General features: G+C 48.6%; 3 protein-coding genes across 3 annotated transcripts; all 3 read right to left on the bottom strand.

Moving 5' to 3' along the window:
- Positions 1–169: 169 nt before the first annotated feature.
- Positions 170–2,032, bottom strand: EDB91DRAFT_1123478 (ras family-domain-containing protein). The gene is made up of 8 exons (XM_041318319.1): positions 1,723–2,032; positions 1,616–1,646; positions 1,493–1,554; positions 1,424–1,430; positions 1,292–1,364; positions 1,213–1,231; positions 1,068–1,160; positions 170–1,006 (listed from the first exon to the last, which is right to left on the bottom strand). Exons 1-8 carry the CDS (start codon positions 1,738–1,740, stop codon positions 656–658), a joined length of 654 nt encoding a protein of 217 aa, XP_041178964.1. The 5' UTR covers positions 1,741–2,032; the 3' UTR covers positions 170–655.
- Positions 2,033–4,585, bottom strand: EDB91DRAFT_1123472 (uncharacterized protein). Its single transcript, XM_041318318.1, has 6 exons — positions 4,150–4,585; positions 3,889–4,101; positions 3,193–3,860; positions 2,836–3,142; positions 2,746–2,779; positions 2,033–2,692 (listed from the first exon to the last, which is right to left on the bottom strand). The coding sequence occupies exons 1-6, from the start codon at positions 4,554–4,556 to the stop codon at positions 2,072–2,074; spliced, it is 2,250 nt and encodes a 749-aa protein (XP_041178963.1). The 5' UTR covers positions 4,557–4,585; the 3' UTR covers positions 2,033–2,071.
- Positions 4,586–7,026: 2,441 nt separating this feature from the next.
- On the bottom strand, positions 7,027–8,861 carry EDB91DRAFT_194452 (isoprenoid synthase domain-containing protein). Its single transcript, XM_041326388.1, has 9 exons — positions 8,419–8,861; positions 8,226–8,364; positions 8,029–8,165; positions 7,929–7,976; positions 7,742–7,875; positions 7,582–7,688; positions 7,504–7,521; positions 7,203–7,446; positions 7,027–7,147 (listed from the first exon to the last, which is right to left on the bottom strand). Exons 1-9 carry the CDS (start codon positions 8,550–8,552, stop codon positions 7,074–7,076), a joined length of 1,035 nt encoding a protein of 344 aa, XP_041178962.1. The 5' UTR covers positions 8,553–8,861; the 3' UTR covers positions 7,027–7,073.
- Between the last annotated feature and the right edge of the window lie 3,824 nt (positions 8,862–12,685).

Raw genomic sequence — 12,685 nt, 5'->3', positions numbered from 1 at the left:
TAGCAATAGCTCTAAGAGGCTCATCATACTCACTGTCCGCACAGCCAATTTCACATCCGCGACGACAATGCGCATGCTGCTCTGGCCTTTGCTGCCGGAACGTTCGGCGCCGAACATGGTCAGTCTCTCGCTACAGGGTTGTTGATAAGTACCAGTACAAGCACCGAGCATTTGCGAGAATTCCTCTTTTTGATGTATTCGTTGTACAAAATAGCTACACCGTACACGCGTTCGACGAGACTGACTGAACTGTGTACAAAATCAAGTTACTTAGCGCTTCTGATTTATCTAGGTTTCGCCAGTGCGCAGATATTGTATGCATAAGATGCTATGTACGTATAATCCGAAGTCTAAACATGAACCTAGTCCAAGACTTAGCTTTGACATAGCGTATAGGACGAAGGCCGAACGAAACGAAAAAGAAAAAAAGTATGCTATATAGCGCTATGCATTGAACAAAAATCAGACAAATGAGATCCAGTGATATTAGCAGACTACTTGGGTGGAAGGTGAGGCGAGGCGACGTGAACAAATTAGCTCCAGACTGGAATCAAAGCGAGAACAACGCGACATATCACGTATGTGCAAGAGCAGGAGCTAGTCTGTATGGTCCATCCGAGTATAAGCCCGAAATGAGCGCGGGTAAGTGCATTCATCAGCAGACAACGCAGCACTTCCAGCTGCCACCGGTCGAGTCCCTGTTGGACGCTACACCACTACGCCCACTGCTCTTCCTTCTGTGATGAGCAGATGAAGGAACGCCCTCCCTCATGAGCATGCTTGCTCGAGTAGCAGCCTCGAAAACATCATCTACACCCTCAATCTTGAGGGCAGAGCACTCCTTGTAAGCGCGCGCGCCAATCATAGATGCCACGCGTTCAGCCTCAGTACGCGGTACGAAGTTGCCAATATCAGGAGAATCGGGGGATGGACGCAGGTCGGCTTTACACCCAACGAGTAGAATGGGGATGGTTGGGCCACATATGCTCCGAACTTCTTCGATCCACTAGGCATGACGGATCAGGGATCGACACGCGCGCCAAGAAAACGTGTCGATATGAACCTACTTTTACAGATACGTTGTCCAGAGAATCTGGGGTGTCGATAGCAAAAGCAATTAAAATAACATGTGACTTGGAGTAGGACAGTGGTCGTAAACGCTAACGCAGGGGTGATGAGCGAGCGGCAAGACCCCGGTAATGAAAATCTTACTTCATACTCTTCTTGCCCTCTGCATGACACAATCTGTTAGCTACAAGAGGATTCTGATGCCAGAAGCAAAGGCACAAACGCAGTATCCCAAAGCGCCAATTGCACAGGTTTTCCATCTAGCCTGATTTCGGCGACGTAGTTCTCAAATATAGCTGAGGGTATCAATGGGTAAGCGAGTGACGGACAACGTGCCTCTCCAAAGAGAGCTTACTCGGTTGCTTAAGATTGAAGTTAGTTGTGCTCAGTGAGCACATGCCACAACGGTGTCTAGGGGACTCACATATTCCTTTGGAAATTCTCCTAGTGCAAAAGAGCATAAAAGAGAGGTCTTTCCACAAGCACCTGTGAATGGTGCCCCGAGTTCAGCCGACATGTCCAGATACAAAGTGCTGCGGTTACGTGCCGTCACCGACGATGACCAGTTTTCTGCGAATCTACGCGAGGCAAACAAGGCGCCGGAATGTAAGACTTGCGAACCAGTCCTCACACAATGGAACAAAAGATGCATACCGGGTTTTGGGACGCCATGAATGTCGTTGGGCTGTGAGCGGTTAGATTATTCGGACTAGTGGGAGACGGAGGCAAGCCTGCGCGCTAGCCGCGATGAAAATCAACAATTACAAGGAGCGTTAGAGAAACAAAAAAGGCGTATAATGTGATGAGAATGAAGCACCAGCAAAGAAGAGAGGTGAGAAGCAGAAGACCACGGTGACTGCGTTTGACCGCTGGCTTCTTGCGCGCGGGTTGGGTCCACTTATATAAGCCATCACAGCACCGCATCCTCTAGTCTGACCATACAAAACCCAATTGCAGAGGAACCGCAGCCAACGCTACTCACACTATTCATAGCCCTCGCTGCTCAACAAAATCCGTGGAACCGAACATTGGACCGTGTGGAGCAAGCAGCGCTAATCATCCTAAGAGCCCGACTAAGACATACAAAGTGTACAATATATAGATTGTCGAAGAATCGAGAAATTAACAAACAAGTACAATGTGGTTGGCCGACTGAACTACAATCATTAGGCAGTATAAGCTGCCTATTATGAGTAGCCGTCGTCAATGGAAAGCGAAAAGCAAAAAGGTTGAAACCCACCTTAATCTCCTTCTCAAACTTCTTCGCAACCTTGGAGCGTTGCACCTTCTGTGCTGCGGTAACGAGGCCGCTTTCAGGTGTCCACTCATCTGCCGTCAGAACAACAGCTTCTAGAATCTCCATCGGTTTGAAGCCATTCTTTTTCCCGATAGCATTGCACTCCTTGAGGACGAGATCCTGTACCGCTTTCTTTGCGCACAGATCCGATAACTGTGCACTCGCATCTACAGGGACGGACTTGGCTTCGAGAGCGTGGCGCAGATTGACCTCGTGAGGGATGATGATACCAATGGGTTGTTTGGCTTCAGCATCTGCATATACACATATGTTTGCCACGAGGTTGCATGACTTGTAGATTGATTCAAGTTGTTCAAGGGCTATGTACTGAAGAGCGGAAGATCAGGAGATCAGTGACAAAAAAAGACAACTTGACACACCTCGCCACCCTGTAACTTGATAAGATTCTTAATCCTGAAATGAATGAAGCACATCAGATGAAGAAGAGTATCTGAGAGAGGTTAGATTACCTGTCGATCAGAGAAAGAGTTCCATCGGCATTCCACTGTCCGACATCACCAGTCCTAAGCCAGCCATCCTTGGTGAAGATCGACTCATCATTGTTGAGGTCGTCCCGCTTGTAGTATCCTTTGGTGACTGACGGACCCCTGATACAAACTTCCCCCTGGGGAGGATTGTTAGTCGACTTGTAGCCTGCTTCAGGGACATCCAGGAGCTTGATTTCGGCCGAAGGAACAGGCAGTCCAACTGAGCGATATTGCATGAGCTCAGGGGGCAAGATGGCGCACATCCCACAAGACTCGGTCATACCGTAACCTGCCCTCAATTACACCATGGAATGCAGATCGGCTTGGGAAGTTACTCACCTTGGAGCATGGTGACGAGTGCAACGGACAAGAACTCCTGAGTTTCTTTGCTAAGAGCAGCACCGCCGCTCAACGCGAGACGGAGCCGTCCTCCGGTAGCTTGCTTGATGCTATTGAGTACAGCAGCATCAGCCAGCTGGCTAAGACCAGGGACATCAGCCTTCTTGGCCGCCATCGCTCCGTTGAATATAGTCTTCTTCAAGGAGCCGCTAGCGTTAACCTTGCTGATAATCCCCTTACGGATCTGCTCCCACACAGCAGGTACGCCAACCATGATGCTGGGGCGGAACGTAACAATGTCGCCCTTGCAGTGGCGCACGGATGCATCTGTAAGGGTCTTGACCCGGCCGTAGCCTGTCTTCATGCCAACGAAGAATATGATAAGCTCGACGATGTATTCAAGAATGTGGGCAAGGGGGAGATACCCCAGGAAAGTGTCGTCGTTGGTGAGGTGGTGGCCAAGGAGCTTGTAAACGGCACCAACGGAGGCAATGACGTTGCCATGAGTGAGCACCACGCCCTTAGGAGCCCCCGTAGTGCCACTGGTATACATAATCAGGGCCATGTCGTCCCGAGATGGCCTTCTCTCCTTCAGACCGTCCATAGATTGCGCCGCGCCAACCTCACGCAGTTGGTCAATGGAGAGAATGACTACGTTTTCCCTAACGCTTGCGGATATCATCGAGAAGCGATGACTTGGCGTCACCGTCATAGACTATGAACCTCACTGATGGGGTATTAGGCAGCACATTCTTGAGGGTCACGAGGAGTTCGGCATTAGTGAAAACACCAACGCAGTTTGGCTCGTTCAATGAGTGCGTGAGTCCAGATTCGCCAAGGGTATCGTAAGCCGTGGCCACAGGAATTCCAATAGTTGTGCATGCATGAGACATGAGTTGCCAATTTACACTATCCTACGAGTTAGCCATAAGCGCTTCCACAGCGAATCGAACATACCTCGTCTGAGCATAGATGTTGAATATGTCTTCCCTCATGATCTGATTGTGAAGAAGACCACGCGCAAGAGCCGAAACTCGCTCTTGGACATCCAGGAAACTGAGGTACTTGTAGTCACTGAGCTGGAAATATTTCCAGGTCTTCTTCTCGGTGACTTCCTTTCCATTGACCATCTTCTTTACTTCCTTCGCTTCCTCGTGAATATCGACAATATCGCGCCAACCCATAGCATCTCTTGTGCCATGCGTTCGTGCGCCGTAGTCAATGACATCGGGAATGATGTCGATGCCCTCGAATGGTTGAGTTACAAGGTTGTCAGCAGTAATTGCCAGGCGTCGAACCAGGCTGCCGTCCTCTGTGGTAACCTCGACGGAGCCCTTGCCAAAGAAGTTGCGTTTGGAGGTCATGGTGATTGCTTCTAGTTCACTGGGGCGTGTGGCGGTGACAGCTTGTCAACTTCACCATAAAAGCATGCCAAGCCCTCAGTCACGTGACACATTCCTGGGCTTCCGAAGAGTCGAGAGAGTGAACTACATAAGTGGCATTAAAGACTCAGTAAAGAAACGCGGTGCTTGAGTATATACTATTGACTAGAAGAAATGCTGCTGACGCATGATGACTTAAACCCCTCCTATTAGAAAATCTCGAACACTTTGATAACAGATCGAGAGAACAGCTGAGGGATAGACTGGGGGACTCACTAGGACACTAGGAGTGAACTAACCTGTTTGATATCCGATGACGTTGGCAAGGATCCGTTGTAGCTTTTGACCGTAGAAACTGCACCGAAACCCCCCCAAGCAATAATAGGGATCTCTGAATGGTGCAAGCGCTAGCGTGTCGGGACGGTATATGATTTTGCCCGGTGCAATTATAATTGTGCGACTATAAATGAGAATAAGCGAAAAGAATATGAGTTACGATATCTTTCTGTCTGAGAACCAACTCTCCTTATCAGACGATGAGAAAGACAGACTTTCCTTTTAATGACGGAATGAGAAGCAAGAATGTTGCACCATTAGTACGCAACGGTGTGTGGCTATACGCGGTCAGCTCACTAATGTGGGACCATATCACAAGTCAACAGTAGCGGCCCCGCGATGAGAGCGACGAAAGGCACAGCAGGGAAGCTTCGCTAAATTAGATCATCCACGAGACACACAAGTTCATTAGGCAACACGTTGAGAATTTTAGTCTAAATAGCATCGTTGCACAGGAACCGAAAAGACCTGCAAACTCCAGTGTGGATATGCCAACGTCAGGCTGCCGTATCACATACAACAGTGAGCACGCTCGGAACATCGGCACTCGTGTGAGTGCTTTCCATATGTGCAACTTTGTGCTGAACAGGTACTTACAAACATACGATCTCGCAGTTTGGCAGCCTCTAGCGCGTTAGGGTCCGGGAGGAATGTCTCAATCCACCACCTTGGGCCCTGCGAATCCAAAAAAAGGATGAAGTATGCACGATCCGATCCGAACTAACAAACATACCATAGTGTATATTTCCAACCCGAACAACAAGACGAACTAGTATAGAGTCGCATAAGGGTGCCTGCAAGCCGGAGGCCTCGCACCTAACCGCACTGACGCAATGTAAATTTCAGGATCTTGTCCAGCCACGAGTTTGGTCGCGAGTTTGTCAGCCTTGCTTGCGAATCAAAATTACAACGGGGCACGTACGCGAGAAAGTCCTAACCCTTTAACGGACGTTCCGGATCCCGCCTGCGCATAATTTCAAAGTCGCGCGAGAGATGAGCAGCATGAAAAAAAATGTCTGCGGCAGTTTAGGCAAGGTCCTTGGAAGATGGGTACGTCAAGAGCTTGCACGGGAAACCTGTATAGGGCAACTACCGATGCGCACAATATTGATCTGTTCGTTACGATCCACAACGGATCGTTGAAAAACCCTCTTGATTCAGAGTGCAAGAGGGGACCTGCAAATTATGATTGGCTACTGCGAGCCAAGGTCGCGTTTGAAATAACGTACCAATCAACTGGCAGCCGCTTGTGCGGCAATATGGATGTATTATGGTGTAGGGACATAAACGGTCAAGGTTAGTTCAAAGAGATGGCCAGGGTGATGAAAGTAAAATTGCGAGACATACCAAGAGACGTCATATGGGCTGATCGCTTGTCACTAGTACTTAACTCCGAGTCGCACGACTTGCAAGTACGTTAGCGGATGCAGCGTTTCAAAGCTTAAGTCGGATGGACACGAGGAAAGGCACTGCAAACACACTTATTTTTAATCCATTACCAGATGTTCCAATCGAGGTTTCTGCGCCTGCCAATTTTTTACATACTACAAACTGCACTAAGCAGACTGGTCCCTTTTGGATCCCGTAAGCTTGAAGGAACAACCCAAAGACCCCAGAAGCAGAGTATTGAAAAGTCCTGCCATGCGGTAGAGTTCATAACATAACTTCGGATTAATAGTACGTGATCGCCTGATCCTTGATCAGTTGATCTTCGAACATCCAGTTGGGGTACATCTAGACTTGGGTAGCTTAAGTGCGAGGTAGCGCGAAAGTGGTACAACGATGACAGCTCACTTCTTAACCAGTGTATATACACATATGTCACGTTGGCATTTGTGAGATTGTGAAGATTACAAGCTTTAAATGGTGAGGTTCTCTGGTAACTGGTTCTCCTGAGTCCTGACAAAGCAATGTTGGCAGTTGCCGCGCGGCCATGCAATGAAATATCTATGCGACGTTATATGGGCGCATGGAAGAAGTTCAGATCTGGACTCTAGATGGATCACTACACACGAAACGATCCTAACACGCCCGCTGAACAAAGACAAACAGACCATTAATTGTGGGTAGTGAGTACATCCAGTAGTACAACAACGATGTGTTATGAGACAATTCCGCATAGTGAGCAATTATTTAACAAAATAAAACAAGACATGTCACGCGTTAGAATGCTCCTTTCTCAAAAAGTGGCACAACGAGGTTCTCGCGATTTGTGACATCAACGCCGCGGAAGTACCCTGTACAACAGGCCATGTCAAGCTCACTGTCAAGAAGGCGACGATCGGTACTTACTCGGACTGAGATAATACCACAGCACGGTCCCCTGCACGAAGTTTTCCAACGCATGAAGGTATCTTTCCAGCTCGGCATCCACATCAGCACCAAACGACGGTAGCTGACTCTTGAACTTGATATAGTCGTTCACGCGTTCATTTAACATCTCGGTGAGGATATTGATGGCTTCCTGCAAGCCGACGTCGCGTTCATGCATGATGCAGAATACAAGATTTTGGTAGTCGCCGTCAGATTGTTCTTTCTGAGAAGGAATGAACAAGTCAGTATGGTCTCGTTGATCGATATTTAATTTCCTTACATTGAAAGAACAAAGGTCCTGTTCCAAGAGTGAACGTCAGCCCTCTAAGTTAAGGGACCAAATAAATTAACGACAAACATTAGGCCATGTCATAAGGTCAGTTGTCGCGTCAGACATCGCTTTAATGATGGGATTCTCAAAGACAATGTCCGGAAGATCCAGGTCAAGCGAATACTCAACCATCGCTAAGGAGAAATTGTCGTCAACATGTAACGCCGAGGCTGTAAAGTATTCTTACCTTCAACAAGAGCGCCGCCGATAGTCGCACGACGCATGAGAATGAATTCGTCGACCGAGGGCATTCGATCTTGAGAACGGTTGCGAGATTGTGTTACTTGGGAGCTACTCCATGCCTCAAATGCCCTAATGAATCTGAGCGAGCTCCCACATCAGAATTGTCCTCAAGTTAAACAGAGTTGACTTGCCGATGGTAGGCGCCAGTGGTAGATGTCTCACGGAATCGCGTGAGCAGGCTGGATAACACGTATAAGTTACGTCACAGGGTTTAGCGACGAAAACACGCACTCGTATAACATAGCAGCATATGGATACTGTGGGCGGGAACCATCTGGGTTGGTGTACACACTGACAGAGATGTCATGTCCAGCTTGCACTGCGTCAGGTTTTGACTGTAGGTCGCCTTCATCAGAAAGGTCGTCGGTCTGCAATCCAGGATGTGAGCTGATAGAACCACACGAATCACGGGAGTCAAGCTCGTTTACCGAGAAAGCCCAAAGAAAGAACATGATACAAGTTTCAAGATGCATGCAGTCGGCATCTGGAAAGCTGAGTGTTGCAAAGAGGTCGAATTTGCCGTAGTTAAGAAACTTTGACTTCTTCCTATCATCGTACACACTTATTCTGAAACTCTGTGTTAGAGCAAAATATAACCCGCGGATGATAAACGATACACACTGATTGAACCACGAGCGCGCTGCACGGTCGGCCTCTGCTTGGTGAGGATTGGCTCTGAGCTCGCAGACCCGACCCGTGATGGCGGCCAGATCCTGAAGGTAAAATTGTGGTGGAAGGGATGCGTATCGTTGCATGATGACTATGAAAACAGTGTTGCACAGAATATACAGCTCAGACTTGCTGAGGATGGGTCCTTGGGCTACAGGTGAAGGAGGAGAGACGATCTGGCTCTCTTCTTATCCAAAACCAAAAGGGAGGGGTCCTCACATCAGTCCTATCCGAAGTTGGCCTTCTTAAACGAAAGTGTATGAAAAGACATAAATTGAGGAGGCGACGCCCACACCATCATGGTCGCTAGTATCACATCACGCGTTACACGTGAAGGATGACCCATTGACACCCTTGATTGATTTCGCATAGTTGCGATCTTTCGGCAACTGGTGGGTGTCTTGGAGATAAGAAGAGTGTAAAACCTGCTGACATATCAGTTTGTTCTAACCTGGTTTGAGTGGTGCTCTGAGCAAATGAGGATGCATGATGGAATTCTGGGACATCCTTTATTGCGAAGTGAACGGAACGGCTCACCGAACATGTCTGCGACGTTTGGGCCGGCAAGGCCATGCTCACGTTGTGTAATCCCAGAACCTTGATCTCATTCTTCGATCTCCTTGATGGATTAAAGGAGATCGATGTTAAAGGAGATCGACGACCTAACTCTTCTTGACATTGCACAGTGTTGTCACCTAAGAAGAATCTAGACCTAAGGGTGACGGGAACAGAAGCGTTGGCCCAACTTCTGCAACTTCAAACGCGGATGCTGACAAGGCTCGGTTGTGCTTTGCGCCGCACTACAGCGAGAAAGACAAGGGACAGCGCCCATCGACTAGACTTTTCATTAAGAGCAGCTGCCGGGATGTATGAACGGCATGAGAAGAACACGAGGCAGTAACGTGTCACCAACGTGGTTTTAGAGCCTTCTTTTCGGTGAACTGCAATGCAATAACAACTTGAAGTACTGGCGGTGTGATTGCTACTGGACGACGAACCTGTCGAGACTCGAGACTTGAACAAGCTTACAAATTAAACCATTATTCCGAATCCCGATTTCCCACTCGGTCAATATACGTGGAACACTTTGTCGGCGGCGATTCGGACACACACATCCTCTAGCCTTCTTGCGCACAAATTCGCATATCTTCGTACTCATCCATGCCTCCCCGTCAGGTCGAAACCTACAAGTTGCATTGAATTCTTGGATGCCAAAGATGCGGGGTCCACGCGCTAGCAGCACACGACTACATGTTTCAATCTGCAAACAACCTGTCTGCCGTCATTGATGACGGTGCCATTACCATCCGAGCACAAGGGCCTGAATGATTATTACGATGATTCAGGATTCGGGGTCTCGGACGGCGGGATCGATCTGTGGCAAATCTGTGTGCCTACGTGTCTTTGGGGTCAGGGCAGCAAAATGGAGATTGATGATGACCTCGACACCATCGGAATAACAATTCCGGCTATCATCGCCCTGGTCATTCCATAGCAGCGAGTGATCAAGTTGCGTTCGGCCTTCTTCCACCTTATTCTGATCGGTGAGCAACAACGTGAATGTTCGAATTTTGTTTACTTTTGCCACTTTTAGCCTTTACATAGTCTTTCGCTCTGTTTCATCGTTGTTTGACGATTTTGATCCGTTAATTTTCGACTCATCGAACGAAGGATGTGTGCGACTTATCCCGCGAGCCACGGGACGCAGATTGAACGTACTGGAAACGACTGAGTGATTGGCCTGCGTGCGTACCAAAGTACAGGGACATGCACTGTGTGCGGTGTTTGTAGGCGTCATGTTTGATATGATACAATATGTCCAGCCGCTCACCGGCCTAAAGGGGGGCGGGCTTCCCTCCTCGAAATGCGCTGGTCTCTGCCGTTGAGCACAATCCAGGGGTGTTGGTTCAAACGCTCATGAAACAAGGTGTTCTTACCACAACCATCTTCTCTCCGGTGTTGTCGCCCAACGAACCACTTGTGGCCGAGGGCGCATGGAGGAATACAACTAAATGACACGTACATATTATGTCTCAACCATGTTGCAACCATGCGCTTGCTTCGTGCGGAAAGTTCGGGAAGAACTAGGAAGAACTGCATAACTCGAATATGAAATATGGATGAAATCACATCCGATCCAATCAAACATTATGAGACCTCGTCAGGTGAAAATTGTCAGCCCTAGAAAGACCACCTACTACTAGTATGCAAGCGCCGGTTCTCCGCCAATCAATTGTCAAGAGCAGAGTTGACCTCCGAACGAGGAATAACGCTCGATCGAGGGTTTAACGTTTCATCCCATGAAACAAGTCTTGAACTCCTGAGCGCCGAGCTATGAGATCAAGCGTCACCCACCATACATGTGGAGGTCTCACCTAAAACCATAATCATTGCACGAGCAAGCGTTTGTGTGTTCCTGACTGACCACACTGTCACGTATAAAGTCGAATGCTAAATCACAGGCCCATCTCTCATTTCCCGGGATTCGAAACACGCTACTAGTCCCTATCAGTCAGCGCAGCACGATGAAAACGTCCGACATGAAGGGTTCACCAAGCTATTCATCATAATGATCGACTACATTTCCGCCACCATCAGTTGGTGGTGACGCAATTCATCTGTGGTTTCATCAGCTGGGTGTTCAACGTTCAGACCCTGTTAGTGCCTTTGTCAAGAAGCTACTTGCATAGCGTGCTCGGGAATATAGATCGGGTTTGTCGTCATATCCGTGATCGGATAAGATGAGATCGTACCGACGGCGCCACCCCCGCCACCTGTATGCGACGCCACATCTGAGAGAGCCTCTCTTTACGTTGACAATCCCTAGTTTTCGTCAACTTTAAGCGAGAGCTCTCATTGGTGAAGAGCCTGAGTGTACGATGGAGGTCACTGGCCTAGTCCTAAACGGGGAGTGCAGTTTGGATCAAACTGGCGCGCTTAGCTTTGTAGATCTGGCAGGGGGTACTGCTTACCCGGCGGCGCGCAATATTGAACAAAGGCCGTCCCTGGACGAATGCCTCTCGGTTATGTGCATGCTGAAGTATTGTGATAGAGCTGAGCCTGTCCCGCGGCCGCGGTGCTGTGGCGTGTGTTCTGGCTGTCATACAGCAACTTGAATAACTTAGCCCTTCGTATGGTCTATATTAAGTAGTATTAAGTTCAAAGTCCAAACTAGCACCATTACCGCAAGCCTGCCGCAACACATGGAGGGAAAGGCTGCGAGGGCCTCTGCTACTACTAGTGTCTCCAGAGGAAAGCTAGAGCGATGTGGAAGGTGGCCCGAGATGCACACTCTGCATAACTCATACTAGTGGTGACGCCAGTCATATCAGGCTGGATGAGAAATGACTAATGCTATATTTAGCCACCTATAAGATTACATACCAAAATTCCTCCATAGCTCATGATCAAGTAAGAATAAGTAACCATAGGTTCGAGGGAGCGCGAGAGGGGATAATGCCAGGGGGCGGCGCGGATCGCGAGGCACAGGAAGAGGATGCTCGAACATGCCGCTTATCTATATACACGTTCTGCGAGTCGAATGTATCGTATATACCACATACTTGTCGGGAACGGCCTAGTTTCCTCAATCGCAACAGACGTGGGGATAAGGAACCCACTTTGTACAGAGGGTGATAGATGACCCACCCGCGGGTACCCAAAAGCAACTGATTGATATCGTGACCAATGCTGTATTTGCCATCGTGAACCGAAGAAACATAGCGATAAGGGCGCCTGTCAATCGTGGACAAATATCCATCAAGCCTCAAGGCCTATTGCCGTCAGAGACCATGCCTGCTTGGGCAAGTTTGAACCAAACAGCGATGAATGTCATTGTCGATGGTCAAGGACCCTATTTTCAGTCACTTGTAGAACAAAGGGTCGAGAAGTGTCCAGGACTTACAGCGTAATCTTGGGCAGGGCCCATCCCATGTAGATGTGATAGGACCCTGCAGAAACATTCACGACATGACTAGTCATCCGATGGGCCGGTTTGTTTACCGAGCGTCGGATTGAACCGAAGTAATTCGTCAGTTTGCTAGCAAACAAACCGCGCAAATGCCCACAGTGAATAAACACAGTAGACAACTGCAGGACAGGTGTTTTGAACCCGCACTTGAACACGAGCAAAGAGCAGGCTGGCGGATCATGAGGCGGAGGCAGTTGTCGTACGACTCGCTGCAGATGCAACTTGAAATAGCTCTGCTCAACATCAGGA

The sequence above is a fragment of the Suillus paluster genome (genome assembly GCF_016628075.1).
Source record: "Suillus paluster strain FC165 chromosome Unknown EDB91scaffold_16, whole genome shotgun sequence".
NCBI classification, from domain to species: domain Eukaryota; kingdom Fungi; phylum Basidiomycota; class Agaricomycetes; order Boletales; family Suillaceae; genus Suillus; species Suillus paluster.
Note: the sequence above shows the minus strand (reverse complement) of the source record. Positions and strands in the feature narration are given on the sequence as shown.

Bases quoted from the DNA above. Each gene is read 5' to 3' on its own strand.
- EDB91DRAFT_194452 (XM_041326388.1), bottom strand. From the start codon at position 8,552: ATGCAACGATACGCATCCCTTCCACCACAATTTTACCTTCAGGATCTG. The intron at 8,365-8,418 runs GTGTGTATCGTT...ACAGAGTTTCAG, and splicing joins GCGCGCTCGTGGTTCAATCA to AATAAGTGTGTACGATGATA. The intron at 7,876-7,928 runs GCAAGTCAACTC...GAGCTCGCTCAG, and splicing joins ACCACTGGCGCCTACCATCG to ATTCATTAGGGCATTTGAGG.
- EDB91DRAFT_1123472 (XM_041318318.1), bottom strand. From the start codon at position 4,556: ATGACCTCCAAACGCAACTTCTTTGGCAAGGGCTCCGTCGAGGTTACC. The intron at 4,102-4,149 runs GTATGTTCGATT...CTCGTAGGATAG, and splicing joins AACATCTATGCTCAGACGAG to TGTAAATTGGCAACTCATGT. The intron at 2,693-2,745 runs GTGTGTCAAGTT...TCCGCTCTTCAG, and splicing joins TCAAGTTACAGGGTGGCGAG to TACATAGCCCTTGAACAACT.
- EDB91DRAFT_1123478 (XM_041318319.1), bottom strand. The intron at 1,555-1,615 runs GCACGTAACCGC...CACCATTCACAG, and splicing joins ACTGGTCATCGTCGGTGACG to GTGCTTGTGGAAAGACCTCT. The intron at 1,007-1,067 runs GTAGGTTCATAT...CGTCATGCCTAG, and splicing joins TGGACAACGTATCTGTAAAA to TGGATCGAAGAAGTTCGGAG.